This window comes from Myxine glutinosa, chromosome 4 (genome assembly GCF_964187855.1).
Source record: "Myxine glutinosa chromosome 4, kmMyxGlut1.1, whole genome shotgun sequence".
Classification (NCBI taxonomy): domain Eukaryota; kingdom Metazoa; phylum Chordata; class Myxini; order Myxiniformes; family Myxinidae; genus Myxine; species Myxine glutinosa.
The window spans coordinates 182,392,986-182,420,776 of NC_136264.1; the positions used below are offsets into that span (position 1 = coordinate 182,392,986).

The following is a 27,791-nucleotide window of genomic DNA, read 5'->3' on the forward strand; positions in this document are numbered from 1 at the left end:
AACAGAGGATGAGGGAGAGGGGGAAAAGCACAATGACCTGGAAAGGAAGGGTGGGTTTTGGGAGTGTTGATGAGGGTATAAAGATCAATGGTATGGATAGGTGTGGTGATGAACAACCATCTTTAAGGTCAGGAGGTAAAATGAGATTAAACGGACTGGATAAGGTGGTTCCACAGATGAGAGAAAAGAGGAACAAATGAGTAGAGGTGAGCACTGAGTCTGGATTTTGGGAGTTTCGCCAGAGGTGTGTTACTAGCCAAGCGCAAGCACCTTGCACAAACCTGCCTTGGCGTCATAGTCGTAACTCTGCGTATTCCAGGCTTACCCAGAATTTCAGAGCCGGTGAATGTATTTTGTTATTTTTGTCAACACCCAGTGTCCGTCGTCTGTCGTCCGTCTGTCTGTCTGTCTGTCTGTCTGTCTGTCTGTCTGTCTGTCGTCTGTAAACAATTCGACGCCTACGCTCTAAAAGTCACAAATATTGATTAAATTTGATGAAACTTGTTATGCAGCAACTTTAAGACATATACTAGTTTGGGATTGCATTTGGGCGTTGCACGGCCAAAAATGGGCGCGGCAGGGCGGCCATATTGAAAAAGCCATTTTTGTCATATATTTTTTAGCATATATAAACTATATAGTTTGTGGTTCTATTATGCATATTCTAACCATATTGATATAGACCAGTTGAGTTCAGGTTCCCTGGAACCTCTCTAGTTGCTTTTTGTTATCAATAAAGTCTATTCCGGTGTTGTTCTTTTCATCAACGAGCGAGCGATATCTATTCAGAAACCTATCTTCAGTACTCTTGCATCTTTCAAGCCTTTGGAACCATCAGATTGGCCGTGGAAGATTCCATTTGGTTTGAGGGCCTTGGTTTCCATGGCATCAATAAATTCAAGGTGTGGGGCAAGGACACTACCCTAAAGGGGGAGGAGGGAGCATTACTCCATAGAGCTGCAGATGAAGGCCTTGGAAGATTCCAATTAGTTTTGAGGGCCTTGGTTTCATTGTTGTTCTCTGAAACATTTTCTAGTTGGGTGGATGAGGGAAGTGCGGTGGATGTGGTATATCTAGAGTTTCAGTAAGTATTTGAAAAGGTATTACATGGGAGGTTGTTAGCTATGGTGAGGGTTTGCGGAATGGTGGAAGAGTAGGTACCTAGATAACAAAAACTGGTTTAATGACAGGAAGCAAAGAGGATGTCTGGTAAAAATGGGACATGGGAGGAGTGGTTGGCAGAATATTCGATGATCGTGTGCATTTGCTTTTGGCATTCACTGTATATGGCGAATACGGGTGACAGTCCATAATGGCCGTGGCAAGGAAAGCAAAGAGGGGCACTCCAGGTGATGTTGATCGATCGGAATGCATAATGCTGGAATGAAATTTTTTGGACAGTAGGGTAAAGAGTAGGCTTTCCAAACTTACAGATGACACGAAGGTTTGAGGTCAGGTAGATATCAGAGAAGGGATGACCATGTTCAGGAAAGTGTTGTTCTGTATAATGTATAAATCTGTATAAAGAATGTATAAATACTTCAATATATTGGCAGATGAAGTTTAACATTAATTGGAAACGAAAGGTGCTTGGGATGGGTAAGATTAATTAAAATGCGGACTACATGATGCAACTGGCACTCGCTCTTGGGGTGACACTAGAAGGTTCTGGGGGTCGTAGTTCTGCTTCTGCTGATATAGGTCTATTTGCTCGTAGATCATCTGCATCTCACCTGGGCCTTGAAGCAGGTGTTAAATCCGTAAAATGATGTGGATAATTACTTGTTCTACATGCGCAGACTCCTTGCAGTGATGGGTAGTCCACTCCAGAAGACCTCTTGGTGCTGGGTTTTGGGGTCATGGCTCTCATTGTCGACTTTTCAGCCATTTCCAGCAATTGGTGGCAGATTCTGTGCAGGTTGCGATACCTGTGTACATTATATACTCATTCATGATGTAAAACCTTGCCTTGTTCAAACCTGTTTTTGTTATTTTCTGACCACAGGAAATGCCTCACATCATCTTCCTTCAAGTAAGTCATTGATGTGTACGTGATAAGCCGAAGGAAGTATGGAAGAGGCTTGACTCATTTGAGATCATTCAAGTATGTAGGCTTTACTCAGCAAGAACTGAATAATCTGTAGCAACAGAGGTAAGGATTGGCTCGTCGCATTTGACAAGCATAATAATGCAACAAGCATCATAATTAATAGGCCGACCATAATTATCACACATGTCTCCAGTAGCCATCTTGAAAATCGTAATGATTATGGGTAATGGGGGGACCCAGAAATATATAGCCCGCGATGCTGTTGTTGTTGTTGTTGTTAAAAGTGGAAGGTCGAGGGCTTACAGTACACGGGATTTGAATGACAATCTATGACAGTTTATCGAATGGACTTCATAATAACATTGTATATGCTTCTGCAGTGCTGTCTCTCAATTATTATTCTTTTCTATGCTCTTCCAGATTGTCCTGATGCCATTGACAGGCAAACATTACACCGACGGCTCTCTTTTTGCCGATTTCTGGTGGTGAGCACATGGATTCACAACGTGTGAGTGCATGGAATCCTGGCAAGGTCTTACATAGCTGTGGTCCTAGTTCCCCAGCCAGATCGATTTTGCATATGTACACACCTAACTTTGTGCTCCATCCCTGGGCAACCATAGGTTCCTGACGTTGAGAGCACTGTACACCGTGAGTGGCGTAGAGAACGTGAAGAACTATGTCGGTGAGTGGCATGAATGAATTGCATTCTTCGTGATCTGATAACACTGCCTGGAAAAGACAATCTCTTCGAGAGCAAGTACTGAAATAGTCCTGGTTTCAAATCCTTGAGCGAGCAATTTGATGAATGCCTTATCACCACTGAGTATTTCTTACAGTTGCATCACAATTTGATTATGATTGTTTGAATTTACTGTATCTGTGGTGAAGGTGAAACGATGAAGAAAGAGCAATTGATGTTGTAAACAAGGTAGTGTTTGACTATCATTGGCATAATTGATACTGTTTCATCATACGAAGCTTTACAACACAAGAGAGTTCATAGAACACAATGCCCGATGCAGTGTTCAAAGTATATACATCAATTATAATGGTTGGTTCGTGTGCAGCCACCCAGCTGCTGGTTGCATCATTTTTCTGTGGGCTCGTCTGCCGCTGATGCAATGTCTCTCCATAATCAGTTATCTGGTACTCATTTTTCCGACCTCGGGAGGATGACAGGCTGAGTCAACCCCACCTGGCATTAAATCATTGGGATTAGAACTCAGGACCTTAGGATCCCAAGCCCACCACCCTAACCATTAGGCTTTATTGATCACCATAGAATGCGGCTTCGATCGGTATCGTACATAACCATATCGGTGGCCTCTTCTTCACCCTGACACTGCACCCTCTCACATGCCACACCCACTCCACAGAGGCTGCGCTTGACAGCTCCTATTACCTACACCACCCTATAAAACTTGACAAAGTACTACAAAGGTTATCGGAAGTACTAGTACCCGACTGCAAAGCCGCAATGAGCCGGCAAAGCCAAAGCCTCTTGCCACTATTTTACCCATCACTATGGGATGGCATCAGTAGGTTAGGTAGTTGGTAGTAGGTAGGTGTAGTAGGTACCGCACCTTGTTGAAAATGACACCATTTGCATTCTGGATGAGATTAAAATTTATAAAATTTCCTTCTTGATTAATTCGGTGAATTCCGTCTCAATTTCGGATATTTCCGGCCGTGAAAAACTATCCCCTACGGCCGCGAGATTTCTAAAAAATAATTCTTCGTCAATTTTAGAATATTTGACGCCGTTTTCAGCCTCCGAAACGCGGTGATAAGCTTTTTTGAAATATTTTTTCAAATACTCGAATCTCATTGGTTCCGGTGTTTGGTGACGATTTTCGTTGAAGATAACCAGGGCTCGTGTGGGCCCGGGGAACGAGGTTGGTCTTAAAGTATTTTAATTACAAATTATAGGTGCATAAGATTGTGAATCAAAAAAAGACGGGTGAAACAAACTCCTATTGAAGTTTTTCGCAATTTTTTATGCATACTTCCGCATCCGGAAGATGGCGGCCTCCATGGAGCGATTTGTTTTTTGAAATATTTTTTCAAATGCTCGAATCTCATTGGATCCGGTGTTTGGTGACGATTTTCATTGAAGATAACCAGGGCCTGTGCGGGCCCAGGGAACGAGGTTGGTCTTAAAGTATTTTAATTACAAATTAGAGGTGCATAAGATTGTGAATCAAAAAAAGACATCGAAACAAACTCCTATTGAACTTTTTCGCAATTTTTTATGCATACTTCCGCATCCGCAAGTTGGCGGCCTCCATGGAGCGATTTGGCACGTCAAAGCTTCGAAATTCTCAAAGGATTCAGCAAAATCTGGCTTTTCAACATAATACGTACGCGTTCATTCACAACACCGTCTTCGCCGGCTGTTATGAAAATGATTTGTGTTCTACAGTTTACAGTGGAGGAAAGGATGAGAGAAGAGGTGGAGGAGCTGGAGGATGAGGAGGAGCAGGAATACAAGTGTTAAACGATTTAATTCAATTTTAAAAAGGTTTAAAGAAGCTTAAAAGCATACTAGTACCCGACTGCAAAGCCGCAATGAGCCGGCGAAGCCAAAGCCTCTTGCCACTATTTTACCCATCACTATGGCATCAGTAGGTTAGGTAGTTGGTAGTAGGTACCGTACCTAGTTCAAAATGACACCATTTGCATTCTGGATGAGATTAAAATTTATAAAATTTCCTTTTTGATTAATTCGGTGAATTCCGTCTCAACTTCGGATATTTCCGGCCGTGAAAAACTATCCCCTACGGCCGCGAGATTTCTAAGAAAAGAATTCTTCGTCAATTTTAGAATATTTGACGCCGTTTTCAGCGTCCGAAATGTGGTAAAAAGCTTTCTTAAAATATTTTTTCAAATGCTCGAATCTCATTGGTTCCGGTAATTGGTGACGATTTTCGTTGAAGACAACCAGGGCCCGTGCGGGCCCTGGGAACGAGGTTGGTCTTAAAGTATTTTAATTACAAATTAGAGGTGCATAAGATTGTGAATCAAACAAAGATGGGTGAAACAAACTCCTATTGAACTTTTTCGCAATTTTTTTATGCATACTTCCGCATCTGGAAGATGGCGGCCTCCATTGAGTGATTTGGTTTTTGAAATATTTTTTCAAATGCTCGAATCTCATTGGTTCCGATGTTTGGTGACGATTTTCGTTGAAGATAACCAGGCCCGTGCGGGCCCAGGTTGGTCTTAAAGTATTTTAATTATAAATTAGAGGTGCAAAAGATTGTGAATCAAAAAAAGACAGGTGAAACAAACTCCTATTGAACTTTTTTCAATTTGTCATGCAGACTTCCGCATCCGCAAGATGGCGGCCTCCATTGAGCGATTTGGTGCGTCAAAGCTTCGAAATTCTCAAGGGATCCAGCAAAATCTGGCTTTTCAGCATAATGCGTACACGTTCATTCACAACACCGGCTTCGCCGGCTACTAGTACCCGACTGCAAAGCCGCAATGAGCCGGCGAAGCCAAAGCCTCTTGCCACTATTTTACCCATCACTATGGCATCAGTAGGTTAGGTAGTTGGTAGTAGGTAGGTGTAGTAGGTACCGTACCTAGTTCAAAATTACACCATTTGCATTCTGGATGAGATTAAAATTTATAAAATTTCCTTCTTGATTAATTCGGTGTATTCCGTCTCAACTTCGGATATTTCCAGCAATGAAAAACTATCCCCTACGGCCGCGAGATTTCTAAAAAATAATTCTTCGTCAATTTTAGAATATTTGACGCCGTTTTCAGCGTCTGAAATGTGGTAAAAAGCTTTTTTGAAACATTTTTTCAAATGCTCGAATCTCATTGGTTCCGGTAATTGGTGACGATTTTCGTTGAAGATAACCAGGGCCCGTGTGGGCCCGGGGAACGAGGTTGGTCTTAAAGTATTTTAATTACAAATTAGAGGTGCATAAGATTGTGAATCAAAAAAAGACGGGTGAAACAAACTCCTATTGAACTTTTTCGCAATTTTTTATGCATACTTCCGCATCCGGAAGATGGCGGCCTCCATTGAGTGATTTGGTTTTTGAAATATTTTTTCAAATGCTCGAATCTCATTGGATCCGGTGTTTGGTGACGATTTTCGTTGAAGATAACCAGGCCCGTGCGGGCCGAGGTTGGTCTTCAAGTTTTTAAATTAAAAATTAGAGGTGCATAAGATTGTGAATCAATAAAAGACGGGTGAAACAAATTCCCATTGAACTTTTTTCAATTTGTTATGCATACTTCCGCATCCGCAAGATGGCAGCCTCCATTGAGCGATTTGGTGCGTCAAAGCTTCGAAATTCTCAAGGGATCCAACAAAATCTGGCTTTTCAACATAATACGTACGCGTTCATTCACAACACCGGCTTCGCCGGCTATAAATAAATTAATTCCGGGTTTTATCGTCATTTTACCCAGTGTCTATTACATCACCCTATCTAACACGTTACATTAATTATTCGTGCCTGTTGTTTGTGTCCTTTTATAATGTCCTTAAAAACAGTAAGTTTCCTGTTTGGAATGATTTTCAATTTTGCTTGACTGTACCAGGGTGGATGTTAAAGAGGATAATTGGTAGTGTGACAAGAATAACTGGTGAAGGAGAAAAAGCAGTCTGTTGAGGAAGAAGTCTATGAACTGTTGTTGTTTCGGTCGATGAGATGACAAGATATTTGTGAGGAACGTAGTGGATTTCAACTAGATAAATATTCTCATAGAAGAGGCAGGCACAGGCACAGTGGGCGAAAATACAAAATATTCCACTAGATCCAGGAGACAGATGTGAAGCAGGTGAGTCAGTCTATAGGTGAGAGCATTGCCCTGTGGGCTATAGACAAAGGTCAAATTAATTTGTCAAATAATTAATTGGAGCAACAAGTGCTGTCTGTGGCTGGCTTTTGAGGCTAGCTTTGTTACATGGTAGTCCAACAGCGATCATAGTTGACAATGAGGCTGAGAAGTTCAGGAAACTGAACTTCTTTCAGTGGCTTCCCATGGAAATAGATTAGTGGGAGCATTTGAGAATCCTTCTGGATCAATATGGCGAGACTGGAATATGTCATTATTGAAAGACATGTTCCATTTGTCAGACCAGCATTTAATCTATATATTAATGTAGCTGGATTTCTCTGTCCATCCGTCCATCTGGCCCTCTGTCTGTCACGTTTTTAACTCAACTGGACTACCATCCAGTTGAGTTAATCACATACTGAACCCTCCGGCGTCCGGCGTCTGTCGTCTGTCATCCGTTAACTTTTCGACGTTAACACTCCAGCGTCCACAAATATCAAACGATTCTGATCAAACTTGACATGCAACATCCTTACCCCAAGGACCAGGTTGGTATTACATTTCAGCCCGATCCGTTGAAAAATGGTGGACTTAGGCGACCATTTTGTTTTTGGTCATGAAAACGACGTTAACACTCTAGCGTCCACAAATATTAACTAATTTTGATCAAACTTAGAATGTTTAATCCTTACCACACCAGGTAGGTTGCTATTGTATTCCAATCCGATCTGTCACAAAATGGCCGCCATAGACCGCCATATTGTTTTCAGCTCCGAAACGACGTTAAGACTTTAACGTCCACAAATATTTATGGATTTTGATCAAACTTGGTGTGTGAGACTCTTACCACACAAGGTAGGTTGCTATCTTAAGTCAAATCTAGTACAGACAACTGACCTACTTTAAAGTTGTCCAGTCAGTTCAGTTGAGTTCTGCTTCCCTGGAAGCTCTCGTTTTTTTTTGCTGGGACGTCAGTATGGCATTACGTCTGGGGCATATTATGACGTTAGGTCTAGCGTTAGACTCGGCCTCCACAGATGTGCACATAATCCTGCCGTTCAGCAGTCCAGTACCCAACCCGTCACATCACTTTGCTGATGGCAATAAGCATCATAACCCATATACAGTGCCTTCAGAAAGAATTCACAGTTCACACCCCTTGACGTTTTCACATTTTGTTGTGTTACAACCTGAATTTAAAATGGATTAACCTGAGATTTTTTGTCACTAATCTACACATAATACTCCAAAATGTCAAAATGGAATTTTTTATCGAAATTTTTACAACATAATTAAAAATGAAAAGCTGAAATTTTTTTGAGTCAATAAGTATTGTAACGATTTTGAGAAGTGTAACGGGTTTTGAGAAGTGTAACGGGTTTTGAGGAGTGTAACAATTTTGGAGGAAGGGTAACGGATGTGAAGAGTATGGTTTTGGTATGGTAACATCCTGGTAATGTAAATAATGGTCGCAGCCGTCCTCCTAATTAATTTCATAGAACATACACGCAGGTCACGATATATCTTTTAAATAGTGTATTTCCTTATTCCATGTAGGCTAAGTATGTGTTTTCCACTAGATTGACTTTGCATTGTATCAAACAAAATAAGCGTAGGCCCTTCCAATTTCCCCAAAACCTCCCTTCCATTTGCCTTCCGCATTTTGGTCGGTTTTTCTCTTCAACCACCATTGGCCACGAGGTAAGGTTGGAGAAGAAAGGCGTGTCTCCACCTCGTCAGAAGAGGGCAGGAGTGAACCGGCCCTAACAGCCAATCAACACCGCGGTGAGTGACCCGGTAGGCGTGCCCTCGGAGCCGGCGGCTTAATTCCGCCGGAGGTGATAAAAGCGAATGTAAGGAACTGCTTGAAAGAGAGGCCTTGAGAGATACGCTGGGGGATGACCTGGAAGAGGAGCGCAATCCACCGCAAGCCCTACCTACCTACCTGCCTGCAATATCCCCTGTCGTTGGAGAGACGCGCTGAACGGAGGGAGACGGCTCCACCCCAGGAAGAGGAGCAGGTGTGCCGAGCCAGCGCGTGACGGCCGCGGATACGCGACGGAGGTTTTCCCGCCAAAACCGCGAGGGGTTGAAAGCTGCTGCCTCCGACCTTGCCTTCCTCTCAAGCAATCAACCTCGAGCCATTACCTGCCTGCAATATCCACCGTGTGAGTGTGAACGTCCTGTCCTACTCGTTTGTCTTGGGGATTAAGTAAATGAAATAGAATAAGTTAACAATGCACTGTGTGACTGCTCTTTTCCATCTATTGCTGTAAATAATATTGGTCGCTCTAAAATATTGCTTGTGTGTGTATAATAAATCTGTTCTTCCTCCAAACTCTGTCTTTCTTCTCTCTTCTTCTCTTTCGGTCGCTTTAGAGGTTTCCCAATTGAATATCTGTAGCGCGATTAGTCAACGTTCGGGTGGAATCGGGTTCTAATCGGGGAGTAACTGTTCGGACGCGGTTAAATACACCACCGCTCGGTAAAATAACATCCAAAAACCGTGTCCGTAACAATTGGTTGTCAGGAGGTGGGATTCGAACCTGGGACTAAATTTATTTAGCCCAAATTTTGGACACCAATTGTGTTAGTACAGTAACAATTGGTGTCGGGGAGTGAGATCGACCCGGAGTGCGCTGCACGCGCTCAAAATTATAAAGCGGACGAAATTGTGTTGTTTTATAAAACCCGAATTTTGAGATCGCGCCATGGACAATCAAGGCGATCGGATGTCGGTGGGGGAGATAGACGGGTTAGGGGTAACCCAGGAACCAGGGGAAATGTATGTGGAAGAAAGGGAGGAGGAGAGCAATGAGGAGGCGGTTGAGGGGGTGTCAGACGCGCAAAATGGCGTCCTCGCGCACGTGGGTGTAGCGGCACCAAATTTTGCCACGCCCGCGACCGTGGTAGCGCCCCTGGTGGATTCAAACCTTTTGTTGCTACAAATCGGGGCCCTTATGGACAAAATGAGGGACGAAGCGAGGGCTAATAGTGAGCGATTAGAGGGCCAAATGGGGGAAATGGGGGAACGGCTAGAAGCTAAATTTGGGGGGTTAGACAACGGGATAGAAGGGGTGAAAAATGGGTTAATGGGGGTAGAAAACAGAATGGCCGCTCAAGAGAATCAGTTAGAGGGGGTGAAAAATGGGTTAATGGGGTTAGAAAATAGGATGGAGGACAAATTGCGGGAAATGGGGGAACAATCCGCCCGGGAAATCGAACAGATGGGGAACCAGATGGAGGAAATACGACGAGGGGTGAGTGAGGAGGTCTCGGGGCTGCGCGAGGAGGTAAAGCGAGGCGAAAAGCGTATAGAGAAAGAGGTGAGAAATAATACGGCAAAGTTACAAGGGGGAATAGAAGATCTGACGGAGGAGGTGGAGCAGCTGACAGAGGGACAAACTAAGTTAGTGGAGCAGGTTCAAAAGAACACTGCGGTACTAGGAGGGTTAAAGGCGACACAAAAAGAAATTAAAAACGAATTAATAGCGACGCAGAGGCAATGTCAGATGGTACGGGAGGAACTGACAATGAGGGTGGAAGAGGTGACAGAAGCAATGGAGACGAAGGACCGGGAGGTAAGGACGCACGTAGAAACGGTCACGGTAGCCTTAGAGGACGAACTTGAGGAGACGCACCGAGAAATAAAAGAGGTTAAACAAAAATTAGAGGAAGTGGGAGAAGAGGTGAGTGAAATTAAGAAGGGACGGACAGAAACTAAGAGGGAGATAAAGGAGGAAGTCATGGAATATGTACAAGGTCTGTGTTCAAATCATGATGCGGTGCTCACTAACCAAATAAAAAGTTTGCAGGTGGCAGAGGAGGTGCGACGAGGTACGGAGGTGAGTGGCAATGTATATGATGTGAGGAAAGCTTCAGTCGGCTTGGGGATTGGTTTGGATCCGGGTGTTCGTGAAAGGCCGTTGGTGAAGTGTGTGACAGGTCAGGTGTGCGAAAAAAGAGGTGTGCGAGAATGTCCGACCATGGGGTGTGTGAGGAAAAAGTGCACGCCGAGGAGTGAGTGTGCCGTCAGGAGTGAGCCGGTCGTAGCGCGTGTGCGAGGGAGCACAGGGAAGCGCGGTGTGGTGAGTGTTACGGAGGAAGTAACGAAAAAGTGTGCGCGAGAGGATGCGCGAGAAAGGTGTGTAACGGACGGGTGCATGAGGAAAGAGTGTGCCGTCGAAAGTAAGGGTGAGTGCGCTGTCAATAATGGAGGTGAGAGTATTGAGAGTGACAAGGAGAGTGAGTTGGTTGTGACAGGTGAGCGAGGATGTACACCTGGGATGGAAGGATGCACACCTGGAATGGTAGAGCGTGTGTGGGAAGGCACATTTGAGTTGGTAGTGAGGCACGTGGTTGGGTGTGCGAATGAGAGCACACCTGTGATTGTCACAGAGGAGGTGACCGAGGAGGGGGCGCGAAGCGGTGTATTGGTGAGGTGTGCGAGCAACGAATGTGTGCCAAAGTGTTCGGTGGTCAGGTGTGTGACCAAGTCGGTGAGCGGAGTGAGTGTACCGAGGTGTGAAAGAAAAGGTACGAGGAGAATGGGAACGGCTGCATGTATGAGCAAGAAAGAGGTAGCGTATGCATGTAAGCCTGCAGGTGAAGCGTCGACGGTAACCGGGTTAAAGGTTAGGTCGACTTTTAGCCGGATCGGGCCCTCGGTGCGTGCCGGGCTTCGCGTGCCGCGAGAACCAGCGGAGATCCGAGCCACGGCGGGTTCGAAAGGACCGCCGTGCGCGATCCACGCTGGGCCTCGCGTGGAGCGGCCGCGTCCGGGCTCCACTAGGCGGAGCGGGCAGCCCGATAGGAAGGGTCGTCATGGCGACCACTTTCTATTGAGACGTGCCGGCAGGTCGAGATCGGGACATTGGATGGCTTCACGCCGAGGTGGTGCATGGGATCTCGGCCCGGGTAAGCCTCCGTCCCTGCCCCGAATGCGGGACGCATCCAGCCGCCAGCACAAAAGAATCCGCGTTCAGTGCTCGGCTGTACGAAGCCGGGCTGTAGATGTGAATTGGCGCACCGAGAGGATGTAATAAGTAGACGGGTGATGGTGGTAGTGATAGTGATTTAAAACGAAATTTAGAAAAGTGAATAGAATTGGCAGTAAATGGAAAATTTTTGAATTGTTGGATTTGGACGAGCGAAATTGGTAGTGAGAGACCCCCGATGTGGTGGGATGGCAAATCCACCATCCCTCACAGGTGGGGGCAAATGCGCAATAGTTTATGGGGTGGCTATGACAACCGAGCCAGGGAGGGCTTGGATAATGATAGGGATCGAGAAGAGATTGACATTAGGTAACGTTAAGTTTAGTTAGTGACTGATACCTGTAGTGGGGACGCAGGTAGATTAGTATGGATGATAATGACGTGGGAGCGCAATAGTTTAAAGGGACGACTGGGAAGCGCAAGTTTCAGAGGGGAGAAGTTAGCTGAGATGATGCCGTGTGTGTGAGGATTGAACAGGTGAGAATGGAACAGGTGTGATTGCACAGGTGTGCAACTGAACAGGTGTGTGGAGCAGTGTATGAGTGAGTGATGGTGATGTGTGTTGCGTTGACCAACTGGTCCAGAAAGAGGAGGAGGGTGCAGGTGGCACCAGGTGAGATTGCACAGGTGTGCAACGACAGGTGAATGAAAGACAGGTGTATGGAATAAATGGTCTGGAGGATTGGAATGGATGGTCGTGGAGTGAGAATGGTGGAAATTGTGGAGTGGAGTGGATGGTGCGAAGGTGTGAATGGGGGAAGAGTGGACCCCCCATCACGGATACCCGGGGCGGGTAGTGTAAGAGTTAGGTAGAGGGTACAGGTAAATTGTGGTTGGATATTGGCATCTGTGGTGCGGTTGGAAGAATGATGTGGATGGGTGCGTTGGTGTTGTGGAAATGGCTGGGCGTGTAGCCTGTTAGTGTGTGTAGTTGGTTTGGGCACTCCACCACTGTAAGGATGTCGGCCAGGTGAGGCCGCAGGTGGGCTCTGGGAGCCGGTAGTAGTTGTTGTGGATGGGGCCCGAGGATCCGGAGGACGGACCCGGGTAGCCCAGTGCCAGAGGGCACCATGGGGTGACAGAGCCAGGAGAGGGGCTGCCCCCAGTTAGATAGGTTAGGGTGAGGAGCTAGGTAAGCTCGGGTGGCAACTACAGTGGTGGAGGTGTGCAGGTGGGTAGACCTGTTGGGAGAGCTACACGTCGCGGCCCAGAAATTGTGCGAGGGCACCGGGAGATGAATCGGGGGAGTGAGACCCCAAATTGAGAAGCACCACAGTTTGGTCAATGGGGATTGGTTGTTAGAACCCATAGTGTAAGTGGCCAATGGATTGGCAGGGGAAAGACCCCGGGTAGTGTAAAGTGTGTTAAAGTCATTTAGAGGATAGTTAGGATGAAGGATCTCCTCGCACCATCTGCACCCACTCACCGGAGGTGACAGGTAACTCCACACCATGCCATGTTTTGATTATTTTTTATGATGCAAATGTTTGGATTGTGAGACGCATCATGACGTGGGTGTGACATTGTGCGTAATTCCCTCTCTCCCTCCTTAGGAGGATTGATGATGAATTGGTGATGGCAAATTTTGAAGTAAAGGGATTGTGGAGACGAATTTGGTATAGGGGAAATATGGGGAAGACGTGACAGTAGTGACGAATTTGTAAATGGGTAGATTTTGTAAATATGGGGTAAGAGCAAGGGTAGTGTAGGTGACAGGGGGGTGACGTACGGTAGGGACGAGCTTTCTCACTTCGCCCTCCGTACGCATTTCACCTTGCATTGCCTTGTTTGACGTGTACCCTTGTGACCTTACCCCTCGCTCAATTGTCTTTCTTTTGTCTCCCACATGACCTGTGCGCCATTGGGTGCCGAGGGGAGCGTGCGTGAGGTGGCCATTGTGCGCCCGAGATTCCCAGAACCAGCACGCATTGCGTTGATGTACCACTTTATGGACCGCTGTTCGGCGGCCAAGTACCACTTGATGGACCCCAGGTTCTGGGGCAGAGCACCTCTGTTGGAGACCGGCCATAGTGGCCAGGGAATCTTGCTTGCGGACCTCGGTAAGGTGGCACCTATGCCAAACAGGTGGACCACCCTTAGTTGGCCCCTGGGGCCCTAAATAATAATAAAAAACGAACACAAGTTGTGCTTTTTATTATGTCCAAATAGGCCGCATGAAGCCAGAAGACGTCAGGAAGAACATCGGCCCAGCAGACAAGGAGAAGGCCACCACCAGTTGTTTTGTTGTGTTTATTATGAACCATGGTGACTGCGCACCGAGTGGTGCTTTGTGGTGCTTTTGGGTGCTTTTGGGTGCTTTGGTGGTATTGGTACTGGTGCATCGATGCAATGCGTGCTGTCTCCTCCCTCCCAACAGGAATTTCTTTCTCTTGTTCCCTAAAAAGAAAAGAAAAAAACACACAGGTCCTGGGTTGCGTTGTAAATAAGAAATCACGTCATTGTAAATAATGCTCCCCACCGTAAATGTATAGTTTCAGAATAATTCCGTAATTCGGTTAGCTGTGGGCTTGAGTCTGTTAGACAGGATGCAATGCAATAGGGGGACATACTTATTTGTGTTTTAAAATTGTCACACTCAGGGTCAGGTTAATTGTAGAGGGAATTACACCTACATGTCACACTCAGTTAAGTCTAGTAGGCCCGAGGACGTGCCTGAAGAAAGGAGGGTGCAGTGTAACGATTTTGAGAAGTGTAACGGGTTTTGAGAAGTGTAACGGGTTTTGAGGAGTGTAACAATTTTGGAGGAAGGGTAACGGATGTGAAGAGTATGGTTTTGGTATGGTAACATCCTGGTAATGTAAATAATGGTCGCAGCCGTCCTCCTAATTAATTTCATAGAACATACACGCAGGTCACGATATATCTTTTAAATAGTGTATTTCCTTATTCCATGTAGGCTAAGTATGTGTTTTCCACTAGATTGACTTTGCATTGTATCAAACAAAATAAGCGTAGGCCCTTCCAATTTCCCCAAAACCTCCCTTCCATTTGCCTTCCGCATTTTGGTCGGTTTTTCTCTTCAACCACCATTGGCCACGAGGTAAGGTTGGAGAAGAAAGGCGTGTCTCCACCTCGTCAGAAGAGGGCAGGAGTGAACCGGCCCTAACAGCCAATCAACACCGCGGTGAGTGACCCGGTAGGCGTGCCCTCGGAGCCGGCGGCTTAATTCCGCCGGAGGTGATAAAAGCGAATGTAAGGAACTGCTTGAAAGAGAGGCCTTGAGAGATACGCTGGGGGATGACCTGGAAGAGGAGCGCAATCCACCGCAAGCCCTACCTACCTACCTGCCTGCAATATCCCCTGTCGTTGGAGAGACGCGCTGAACGGAGGGAGACGGCTCCACCCCAGGAAGAGGAGCAGGTGTGCCGAGCCAGCGCGTGACGGCCGCGGATACGCGACGGAGGTTTTCCCGCCAAAACCGCGAGGGGTTGAAAGCTGCTGCCTCCGACCTTGCCTTCCTCTCAAGCAATCAACCTCGAGCCATTACCTGCCTGCAATATCCACCGTGTGAGTGTGAACGTCCTGTCCTACTCGTTTGTCTTGGGGATTAAGTAAATGAAATAGAATAAGTTAACAATGCACTGTGTGACTGCTCTTTTCCATCTATTGCTGTAAATAATATTGGTCGCTCTAAAATATTGCTTGTGTGTGTATAATAAATCTGTTCTTCCTCCAAACTCTGTCTTTCTTCTCTCTTCTTCTCTTTCGGTCGCTTTAGAGGTTTCCCAATTGAATATCTGTAGCGCGATTAGTCAACGTTCGGGTGGAATCGGGTTCTAATCGGGGAGTAACTGTTCGGACGCGGTTAAATACACCACCGCTCGGTAAAATAACATCCAAAAACCGTGTCCGTAACAGTATTGTTACGTTTGTAGGGGGTAGGCAGTGATTATCTTAGAACCAGGTAGAATGTATAGATTAGTGTGCTCCGATTGTCGTGAAGAATAAGAACCACCTCGATGTACTATAAGTAGGGACTTTGTATTAGACCGGACTGTCGGGTTAAGTTTGTATCATCGTCCCCATTACGAGGAGTGGGGTATGTTAATTAGCTCAGTGATTATGGGTAATTATCCCTTGTACATCGTTACATCTGTAATTTATTTCCTATGTCCCTTTTGGCACCACACCATAGACACATAGCCAAGCCACGCAATCGCCCGCATTTAAACTCACTAATTAAAAAGTGAACCGGAAGTCATGCATCAAGCCCTACCGTTGACAACCCCGACTTGGGAAGCGCAAAGGTCAGACAGGCTGAGGCCACACCCTGAGGAGCCGTGATTGGGCTGGGTTTTGATTGATGGGAAGGACTGGTAGGGAGCGACTTGCTGATTGGCAAAGCACCCCAGATGACGTCAGAGCCTGAGCGAGAAAAAGAACGAGATCACGGACATTTTTTGCTCTTCTCCTTGGCTTCACGCGCTGACCGACGTTTCCCTCTTGTGTGCCACGTCATTCTGGAGACGAAAGCGAAGGGTAGTTGTTGCCGATTTGGGTGCCGTCACGAGCGGCCGTGTTGGGAAATATTGCTGGTGGTCGTGCAGAGGCACAGCAGCCGCGGCTCGGGGACTGCAGTTTTCCATGCAGAGGAATGGGTGGACGAGCACGATGTGGAAGAACGGGCTGCATGCGGCCCGTTCAATTCGTGCGGAAGGCTTGTTTCGTCCCAGCGGGCGCGGCCTAGTGAACGAGGGTGTACTGAGGCCTAGCAGCACGGGAGTGAGCGGATTTTTCCTGCCAACACCAGAGCCGCGTCCAGAATGCGCGCTCGGGGCTGGGACGAGTCTTGACGAGACGTACCAGTCGAGTCGAGCTAAGTACAATTAAACAACCAGACACATTCATTTGCAGTTAATTTATCCTTTGTCTGTGTTTGAGTCTGTTTGGGAACGCTCCAATTTAGGAATTCACTATTATTTGACCGTGTTTTATTTTGTTACCGGCATTTCTTAATAAAGCCGGCATTTTCTTGTACATTTTAAACTCAGCTCAGTTTGAATTGATTTATTGCAGGTTTGAGGACTGCCAGTGGGATCCGTGAAGGTAAGTGCTCCGGTTTCTCCCCCTCCCTCTTGTTTCCCCATGCATATTCTCCACCATCTAATGAACGCCTCAGAGTAACAGCTCGTTTGGTCATCCGTGCTGCCCTAAGGTGTTCACCAAGGGTAGTCACGTGACAGTATTCAACCACTTTGGTAGGACTCTCAAAATTGAGCTCAGGTGCATATAATTTCCTTTGATCATCCTTGAAGTGGCTCTCCAACTAGATTGTAGTCCACCTGTGGCTAATTCATTTGAATGGACATAAAATAGAAAGAAACATACCTTTCCATATAAGGTCCCACAGTTGACAGTGCATGTCAGTGCAGAAACTCTACCATGAAGTCCAAGGAACTGTCCATATAACTCAGAGATAGAATTGTGAGGAGGCATAGATCTGAGGAAGGATATAAAACAATATCTAGTGTTGAAAGTTCCCAAGAGCACAGTGAGCTACATCATTAGGAAATAGAAATAATATGGAACTGCCCAGACTCTTTCAAGAGCTGGCCATCAGACCAAACTAAGCAACCGAGCAAGAAGAACCTTGGTCATGTAGGTTACCAAAAACCCATTTACCACTCTGACAGAATTAGAGAGTTCCTTGGATGAGATGAGAGAACCTGCCAGAATGACAACAGTCTGCAGCACTTCACAAATCTAGGCTTTATGGGAGAGTGGCCAGACGGAATCCACTCCTGAGAAAAAGGCACCTGACAGCATGTCTGGAGTTTGCAAAAAGGTACGTGAAACACTGAGAGTATGAGGCAAAATATTATATGGTCTGATTATATGAAACTTGAACTCTTTTGCGTGAATGCAAAGCGCTACGTCTGGTGGAAACCAAGCACAGCTCATCATCCATCTAACACCATCCCTACAGTGAAGCATACTCTTCTCCCCTCAAACCCATTAGGCACAGCCAAGTGAGCCTCCCAAAATCAATTTGCAAGAGTTCACCTCTCCGTAGGCATATATAAAAAGAAAGAGAGAAACAGAAAAAGAAAGGGATAAAAAAGGAAAGAAAGAAGTAAATAGTAAAGCGCACACATAACACAGTTGCTCTCTGTGACTGGGTCGAGGACACACATAACATGCCGAGGGACTGGGGGTATACTGTATAGCATAATGTGGAGTCATCTGCAAAAAGGTAGATAGGGTTTACTTTATAACTAGAGCACTTGAGAGGTCGTTTACTTGTATGATTGATGGAAATGGAGCCCAAGACACTGTTTTGGGGAAGTCCAACCTCAACTAGGAGAGGGGAAGATCGCATTGAGAGGAGGGGGAACACATGAGCTACACGAATGGATGAAGTCAGAAAGCCAGGTATTAAGGCGACCCTTCAGGTTCACAAGCAACATATTGCCAGACTGTGTTGAATGCCTGGGATATGTCCAGGGCCAGAATCCTGACCTTTTGTTTGAGATTTTGGGCCTCCAATCATTGGTCAGTGAAAAGCAGTCAGCATATCCAGAGTTGAGTAACTTGGACAGAATCCAAATGGATTGTCAGATCAAGCTGTTTGAAAAGAGGGATGACTTGACATTGGCGGCGATGACAGATGATATTACTATGCTTGTAATTCCACGTAAGCTTACTTTACTGTTGTTCACATCTGCCTTTGAAATGTTAGCTGCCTTCTGGGTAAGTGGGATGTGGCCAGAAGGTAAAAACAGGGTTGTTTCTACCGAAAGCATTTTGACTGAGATTAAATTCTGAATTCAGCCCACGTCATTACTAAGGTGCAACTGTGCTGCTGATGCAGTCTCACTGCGCATTCAGGCAGGAATTTGTTATATATTCAGAGAAAGACTGAAATCTCTGACGTCCACACACCAATGCCAGCATACGGGGCACTCAGTTTAATGACTTTGAGGGATGGCATACCAATTGATGCAAAACACCAAGATGGCATTTTATAGCCGTGCCAAGATTTGAAATCAGGCTCAACAGCAAAGAGGTAACTGTACATACAGTATATCTTGACCTACCTGCCAGCCAAAGGACAATGTGAACAGAGCAGATGGAGAAATAAGAGCATCAAAGCAGGATTTGAGAAAACGGTCACTTTATGTTATCTGGACCCTTGCCAATGCAGAATTGAGGCTGGATGGAACTTCCTCTGCCTTCTCAAGTGAGAAAGAAACCAAGTCTAGTAAGCATTTGGGTACAAGGGAGTAATATGGTGACAGAGCGGGATGGGATAGGTACACGACATTTGGATGCAAACACTGAGTTGAGACATTCTGCCCTGTCTCGAGCTGAGTCTGAAGAGAGGACGTTTGAGGTGCGGGAGGGGATTGAAAGGGATCATGCACTAGAGACGGACTTGCAAAGTTCAACCCTGACTTTGAGGAACGGGACTGGTTAGAGCGTTCAGTTGAGATTGACAAGACGATATTTTGTGGCTTGCCTAAGCTTTCCGCAGTTGTTTCCGGATTTATTGCAAGCTTTCTGGAGTGGATTTCCCAAAAACCTTCAAACTTTCTTGCATCTCTTTTTTGCTCTCCATTGCTAATTACCAAGCTCCCTATTTTTTGTGTTCGCTGCAAATTTAGATCGTGTTCAATTTAAACTCCTACATCTTTATCATTTATGCTTCCCTCTGTGTGATGTATTACAGTGACTACTGAACAATGCAAAAGCCGTGGTTTAAATAATGCCTCAAAATCAAAAATCAAATTTAATGTCAGGTGCAGTTCGTAAAGTCTGGATGTGTACGATTTGTTACCCAGATGTGTGCAATTATTTTCACGCGGATGTGTGCAATTTTTTTTAACGGGTGTGTGCAATTTCTTTTAACCGGATATGTGCAATTTTTAACTAGTTGCACCAATGCAACAGTTATTGCTTTGTGAAAAAAGTAAGTTTTTTTTTCCGAATCAAGCTGCGCTTTTGTGGCAGATAGAACTCGTCGATGAACTCACAATTAATAGGAGTGAAGCATCAAGAGAATTTGTTTATTCACTAGTGGATAAAGTTAGTTTAATTGAAAAATATATGTAACAGTTTAAAGCACTCAAATCACACTAACTTGCGCTAACTTGGAGTCATCACTTTAACAACATGTTCTTTAACAACTTTAAAGTCATCACTTTAAAGCACGCTAACTTGAAAATCACAACAAACCCAATTTGTTATATATTGTTACAGACGCGGGTTTTAGATGTTATATTGACCGAGCAGTGGTGTATTTAACCGCGTCCGAACAGTTACTCCCCGATTAAAACCCGATTCCACCCGACGTTGACCAGATCGCCCCACAGATATTCAATCGGGAAATCTCTAAAGCGACCGAAAGAGAATATAAAAGAAGAAGAAGAAGAATACGGAGGAAGAACAGATTTTATTATACACACACAAGCAATGGATGGAAGAAGCAGTAACACAGCGAATCGTTAACTTACACTATTCATTCTTACTTAACCCCAAGACAATGAGTAGGACAGGACGTTCACACTTACACAGGGGATATATGCAGGCAGGTAAGGCTTGAGATGGATTGCTTGAGAGGGAGGCAAGGTCGGGAGGCCGCAGTTCGCAATTCCTCGCGGTTTTGGTGGGAAACCCCCCGTCGTGTATCCACTGCGGTAGACGTCACGCGCTGGTTCGGCACACCTGCTCCTCTTCCTGGGGGTGGAGCCGTCTCCCTCCTTTCAGCGCGTCTCTCCAAAGCTGGTTCCCTTGCCGAGTACCTCTCCTCTTTGGCTTGGAGCGTTTCGCATCTCACCGCCTCTTGGTGCAGTCTCTTTGCTCATCTCCCAAGGCCTTTCCAAGTCATCTCCTAAAGCAGTCCCTTACAGTCGCTTTTATCACCTCGAGCGAAATCAAGCCGCCGACTCCGAGGGCACGCCTACCGGGTCACTCACCGCGGTGTTGATTGGCTGTTAGGGCTGGTTCACTCCTTCCCTCTTATGACGAGGTGGAGACACGCCTTTCTTCCCCAACCCTACCTCGTGGCCAATGGTGGTTTGAAGAAAACCGGCCAAAATGCGGAAGGCAATTGGAAGGGAGGTTTTGGGGAAATTGGAAGGGCCTACGCTTATTTTGTTTGATACAATGCAAAGTCAATCTAGTGGGAAAACACATATTTAGCCTACATGGAATAAGGAAATACACTATTTAAAAGATATATCGTGACCTGCGTGTAAGTTTCATGCAATTAACTAGGACGCCGACTGCGACCATTATTTACATTAACAGGGTGTTACCATACTTTTGTAACGTTCACATTGTAACGTTTCCACATTCGTTACACGGCACCCTCCTTTCTTCAGGCCCGTACTCGGGCCTATTAAACTTTAACTTAGTGTGACACGTAGGTGTAATTCCCTCTACAATTAACCTGACCCTGAGTGTGACAATCTTAAAACACAAATAAGTATGTCCCCCTATTGCATTGCATCCTGTCTAACAGACTCAAGCCCACAGCTAACCAAATTACGGAATTTTTCTCAAACTATACATTTACGGTGGGGAGCATTATTTACAATGACGTGATTTCTTATTTACAACGCAACCCAGGACCTGTGTTTTTTTTTTTTTTTTTTTTTTTAGGGAACAAGAGAAAGAAATTCCTGTTGGGAGGGAGGAGACAGCACGCATTGCATCGATGCACCAGTACCAATACCACCAAAGCACCCAAAAGCACCAAACACCACAAAGCACCACAAAGCACCCAAAAGCACCATCCGGTGCGCAGTCACCATGGTTCATAATAAACACAACAAAACAACTGGTGGTGGTCTTCTCTTTCTCTGCTGGGCCGATGTTCTTCCCGACGTCTTCTGGCTTCATGCGGCCTAGTTGGAAATAATAAAAAGCACAACTTGTGTCCATTTTTATTTAGGGCCTCAGGGGCCAACTAAGGGTGGTCCACCTGTTTGGCATAGGTGCCACCTTACCGAGGTCCGCAAGCAAGATTCCCTGGCCACTATGGCCGGTCTCCAACAGAGGTGCCCTGCCCCAGAACCTGGGGTCCATCAAGTGGTACTTGGCCGCAGAACAGCGGTCCATACAGTGGTACATCAACGCAATGCATGCTGGTTCTGGGAATCTCGGGCGCACAATGGCCACCTCACGCACGCTCCCATCGGCACCCAATGGCGCACAGGTCATGTGGGAGACAAAAGAAAGACAATTGGGCGAGGGGTAAGGTCACAAGGGTACACGTCAATAAAGCAATGCGAGGTGAAATGCGTACGGAGGGCGAAGTGAGAAAGCTCGTCCCTACCGTACGTCACCCCCCTGTCACCTACCCTACCCTTACCCCATATGACTAAAAATCTACCCATTTACAAATTCGTCACTACTGTCACGTCTTCCCCATATTTCCCCTATACCAAATTCGTCTCCACAATCCCTTTACTTCAAAATTTGCCATCACCAATTCATCATCAATCCTCATAAGGAGGGAGAGATGGAATTACGCACAATGTCACACCCACGTCATGATGCGTCTCACAATCCAAACATTTGCATCATAAAAAATAATCAAAACATGGCATGGTGTGGAGTACCTGCCACCTCAGGTGAGTGGATGCAGATGGTGCGAGGAGATCCTTCATCCTAACTATCCTCTAAATGACTTTAACACACTTTACACTACCCCGGGGTCTTTCCCTGCCAATCCATTGGCCAACTTACACTATGGGTTCTAAAAACCAATTCCCATTGACCAAACTGTGGTGCTTCTCAATTTGGGGTCTCACTCCCCCGATTCATCTCCCTGTGCCCTCGCACAATTTCTGGGCTGCGACCTCTAGCTCTCCCAACAGGTCTACCCACCTGCACACCTCCACCACTGTAGTTGCCACCCGAGCTTACCTAGCTCCTCACCCTAACCTAAATAACTGGGGACAGCCCCTCTCCTGGCTCTGTCACCCCATGGTGCCCTCTGGCACTGGGCTACCCGGGTCCGTCCTCCGGATCCTCGGGCCCCATCCACAACAACTACTACCGGCTCCCAGAGCCCACCTGCGGCCTCACCTGGCCGACATCCTCACAGTGGTGGAGCGCCCAAACAACTACACACACTAACAGGCTACACGCCCAGCCATTTCCACAACACTAATGCACCCATCCAAATACCATTCTGTCACCCGCACCACAGATGCCAATATCCAACCACAATTTACCTGTACCCTCTACCTAACACTTACACTACCCGCCCCGGGTATCCGTGATGGGGGCCCACTCTTCCCCCATTCACACCTTCGCACCATCCACTCCACTCCACAATTTCCACCATTCTCACTCCACGACCATCCATTCCAATACTCCATACCATTTATTCCATACACCTGTCTTTCATTCACCTGTCGTTGCACACCTGTGCAATCATACCTGGTGCCACCTGCACCCTCCTTTCTTCCTGGACCATTTGGTCAACACAACACGCAATCACCACTACTCCCTCATACACTGCTCCACACACCTGTTCAGTTGCACACCTGTGCAATCACACCTGTTCCATTCTCACCTGTTCAATCCTCACACACACGGCATCATCTCAGCTAACTACTCCCCTCTGAAACTTGCGCTTCCCAGTCGTCCCTTTAAACTATTGCGCTCCCACGTCATTATAATCCACACTAATCTACCTGCGTCCCCACTACAGGTATCAGTCACTAACTAAACTTAACGTTACCTAATGTCATCTCTTCTAGATCCCTACACACAATATAACCTAACTCACCCGGGCTAGTTTTCACTGCCATACACCCCATAAGCTATTGCGCATTTGCCCCACCTTCTGTGAGGGATGACAGCGTTGCCATCCCACCACAGCGGGGCATCTCACTATCAATTTTGTTCGTCCAGATTCCAACCAATTCAAAAATTTTCCATTTACTGCCAATTCTACTCACTATTACAAATTTCGTATCGAATCACTACCATTATCACCCGTCTACTTATTACATCCTCTCGGTGCGCCAATTCACGTCTACAGCCCGGCTTCGTACAGCCGAGCAATGAACGCGGATTCTTTTGTGCCGGCGGCTGGATGCGTCCCGCATTCGGGGCAGGGGCGGGGGCCTACCCGGGCCGAGATCCCACGCACCACCTCGGCGTGGAGCCATCCAATGTCCCGATCTCGACCTGCCGGCACGTCTCAACAAAACGTGGTCGCCATAACGACCCTTCCTATCCAGCTGCCCGCTCCGCCTAGTGGAGCCCGGCCGCGGCCGTTCCACGCGAGGCCCAGCGTGGATCGCGCACGGCGGTCCTTTCGAAGCCGCCGTGGCTCGGATCCCCGCTGGTTCTCGCGGCACGCGAAGCCCGGCACGCACCGAGGGCCCGATTCGGCTATAAGTCGCCCTAACCGCTAAACCGGTTACCGTCGACGCTTCACCTGGACGCTTACATGCATACGCTACCCCTTTCTTGCTCATACATGCAGCTGTTCCCATTCTCCTCGTACCTTTCCTTACACACTTCGGTACACTCATTTCGCTCGCCGACTTGGTCACACACCCGACCACCGAACACTTTGGCACCCATTCGTTGGTCGCACACCTCACCAACACACCTCTTCGCGCCCCCTCCTCGGTCACTTCCTCTGTGACAATCACAGGTGTGCTCTCATTCGCACACCCAACCACGTGCCTCACCACCAACTCAAATGTGCCTTCCCACACACGCTCTACCATTCCAGGTGTGCATCCTCCCATTCCAGGTGTACATCCTCGCTCACCTGTCATAACCAACTCACGCTCCGTTTCACTCTCACTACTCTCACCTCCATTCTTGACCGCGCACTCACCCTTACTCTCGACAGCACACTCTTTCCTCATGCACCCGTCCGTTACACACCTTTCTCGCGCATCCTCTCGCGCACACTTTTTCGTTACTTCCTCTGTAACACTCACCACAGGCGTACACTTCCTCGTTACATCCTCTGTAACTCTCACCACAGGTGTACACTCTCTCGTTACATCCTCTGTAACACTCACCACAGGTGTACACTCTCTCGTTACTTCCTCCGTAACACTCACCACACCGCGCTTCCATGTACCCCCTCGCACACGCGCTTCGACCAACTCACTCTTGACGGCACACTCACTCCTCGGCGTGCACTTTTTCCTCACACACCCCATGGTCGGACATTCTCGCACACCTCTTTTTTCGCACACCTGACGTGTCACACACTTCACCAACGGCCTTTCACGAACACCCGGATCCAAACCAATCCCCAAGCCGACTGAAGCTTTCCTCACATCATATACATTGCCACTCACCTCCGTACTTCGTCTCCGCACCTCCTTTGCCACCTGCAAACTCTTTATTTGGTTAGTGAGCACCTCATCATGATTTGAACACAGACCTTGTACATATTCCATTACCTCCTCCTGGATTTCTCTCTTAGTTTCTGTCCGTCCCTTCTTAATTTCACTCACCTCTTCTTCCACTTCCTCTAATTTTTGTTTAACCTCTTTTATTTCTCGGTGCGTCTCCTCAAGTTCGTCCTCTAAGGCTACCGTGACCGTCTCTATGTGCATCCTCACCTGCCGGTCCTTTGTCTCCATTATCTCTGTCACCTCGTCCACCCTCATTGTCAGTTCCTCCCGTACCATCTGACATTGCCTCTGTGTCGCTATTAATTCGTTTTTAATTTCTTTTTGTGTCGCCTTTAACCCTCCGAGTACCGCAGTGTTCTTTTGAACCTGCTCCACTAACTTCGTTTGTCCCTCTGTCAGCTGTTCCACCTCCTCCGTCAGATCTTCTATTCCCCCTTGTAACTTAGCCGTATTATTTCTCACCTCTTTCTCCATACGCTTCTCACCTCGCTTTACCTCCTCGCGCAGCCCCGAAACCTCCTCACTCACCCCTCGTCGTATTTCCTCCATCTCTTTTGTAGATGCCACCCTCATCTGTCCCAATTCATCCCTCTGAGCATCCAGTTTGGTTTCTACCCCGATTTTCACCTCCTCTATCTGCTCTCCCATTTGTTTGATTTCCCTGGCAGATTGTTCCCCTATTTCCCGCAATTTGTCCTCCATCCTATTTTCTAACCCCATTAACCCATTTTTCACCCCCGCTAACTGATTCTCCTGGGCAGCCATTCTGTTTTCCACCCCCGTTAACCCATTCTTTACCTCTTTTATCCCGTTGTCTAACCCCTCAAAATTATTGTCTAACTTCCCAAATTTCTTGTCTAACTCCTCAAAATTATTGTCGAACTTCCCAAATTTCTTGTCTAATCCCTCACCGGTACCCCTCGCTTCGTCCCTCATTACCCCCATTTGGCCCTCTAATCGCTCACTATCAGCCCTCATACTGTTTTTCAAACCTCCAATTTGGTCTCCCATTTGTCCCATAAGGGCCCCCATCATTCTGTTTTCCATTTCTTCATTATTCTTGTCCATAAGGGCCTTCATTTGTATAAAAAAAAGGTTCAAATCCACCAACGGCACTGCTACGGTCGCGGCAAAATTTGGTGCCGCTACACCCACGTGCGTGAGGACGCCACTTTGCGCGTCTGATACTTCCGCAACCACATTGCTATTTTTCTCCTCCTCCCTATCCTCCACATACATTTCCCCGAGGTCCTGGGTCGATTCCACCCTGTCTATCTCTCCCACCGACATCCGATCGCCTTGATTGTCCATGGCGCGATCTCAAAATTCGGGTTTTATATTTTCGTAAAACAAAATCAAATTTCGCTGTTATAATTTCGAGCGCGTGAAACGCGCTCCGGATCGAATTCTACTTCCCAACACCAATTGTTACCCTAATGGTACAATTGGTGTTCCAAAATTTCGGCCTAACAAATTTAGTCCCAGGTCCGAATCCAACTCCTCGACACCAAATGTTACAGTACTAACACAATTGGTGTCCAAAATTTGGGCTAAATAAATTTAGTCCCAGGTTCGAATCCAACTCCTCGACACCAATTGTTACTCTAATAGTACAATTGGTGTTCCAAAATTTGGGCCTAACAAATTTAGTCCCAGGTCCGAATCCAACTCCTGACAACCAAATGTTACAGACGCGGGTTTTAGATGTTATATTGACCGAGCGGTGGTGTATTTAACTGCGTCCGAACAGTTACTCCCCGATTAAAACCCGATTCCACCCGACGTTGACCAGATCGCCCCACAGATATTCAATCGGGAAATCTCTAAAGCGACTGAAAGAGAATATAAAAGAAGAAGAAGAAGAATACGGAGGAAGAACAGATTTTATTATACACACACAAGCAATGGATGGAAGAAGCAGTAACACAGCGAATCGTTAACTTACACTATTCATTCTTACTTAACCCCAAGACAATGAGTAGGACAGGACGTTCACACTTACACAGGGGATATATGCAGGCAGGTAAGGCTTGAGATGGATTGCTTGAGAGGGAGGCAAGGTCGGGAGGCCGCAGTTCGCAATTCCTCGCGGTTTTGGCGGGAAACCCTCCGTCGTGTATCCACTGCGGTAGACGTCACGCGCTGGTTCGGCACACCTGCTCCTCTTCCTGGGGGTGGAGCCGTCTCCCTCCTTTCAGCGCGTCTCTCCAAAGCTGGTTCCCTTGCCGAGTACCTCTCCTCTTTGGCTTGGAGCGTTTCGCATCTCACCGCCTCTTGGTGCAGTCTCTTTGCTCATCTCCCAAGGCCTCTCCAAGTCATCTCCTAAAGCAGTCCCTTACAGTCGCTTTTATCACCTCGAGCGAAATCAAGCCGCCGACTCCGAGGGCACGCCTACCGGGTCACTCACCGCGGTGTTGATTGGCTGTTAGGGCTGGTTCACTCCTTCCCTCTTATGACGAGGTGGAGACACGCCTTTCTTCCCCAACCCTACCTCGTGGCCAATGGTGGTTTGAAGAAAACCGGCCAAAATGCGGAAGGCAATTGGAAGGGAGGTTTTGGGGAAATTGGAAG

The 27,791-nt window shown here is 46.8% G+C and overlaps 1 protein-coding gene across 11 annotated transcripts in view; it reads left to right on the forward strand.

The window, feature by feature from the left end:
• The window catches only part of LOC144891856 (uncharacterized), a 51,104-nt gene that overhangs the window by 1,234 nt on the left and 22,079 nt on the right, over positions 1–27,791 (forward strand). For 2 of the 11 annotated variants that reach the window (XR_013623261.1, XM_078776780.1), the window contains exons 2-4: positions 2,006–2,032; positions 2,471–2,558; positions 2,674–2,735. Coding sequence is in view for 2 of the 11 variants with exons in the window: in XM_078776780.1 (XP_078632906.1) it covers positions 2,006–2,032; positions 2,471–2,558; positions 2,674–2,735 (177 nt within the window). In the remaining 9 variants the exon portion in view is untranslated. Of the gene's footprint in view, positions 1–365; positions 2,559–2,673; positions 2,736–27,791 lie in introns of those variants that run through there. The other 9 variants (XR_013623266.1, XR_013623265.1, XR_013623264.1 and 6 more) reach the window with 9 other exon arrangements.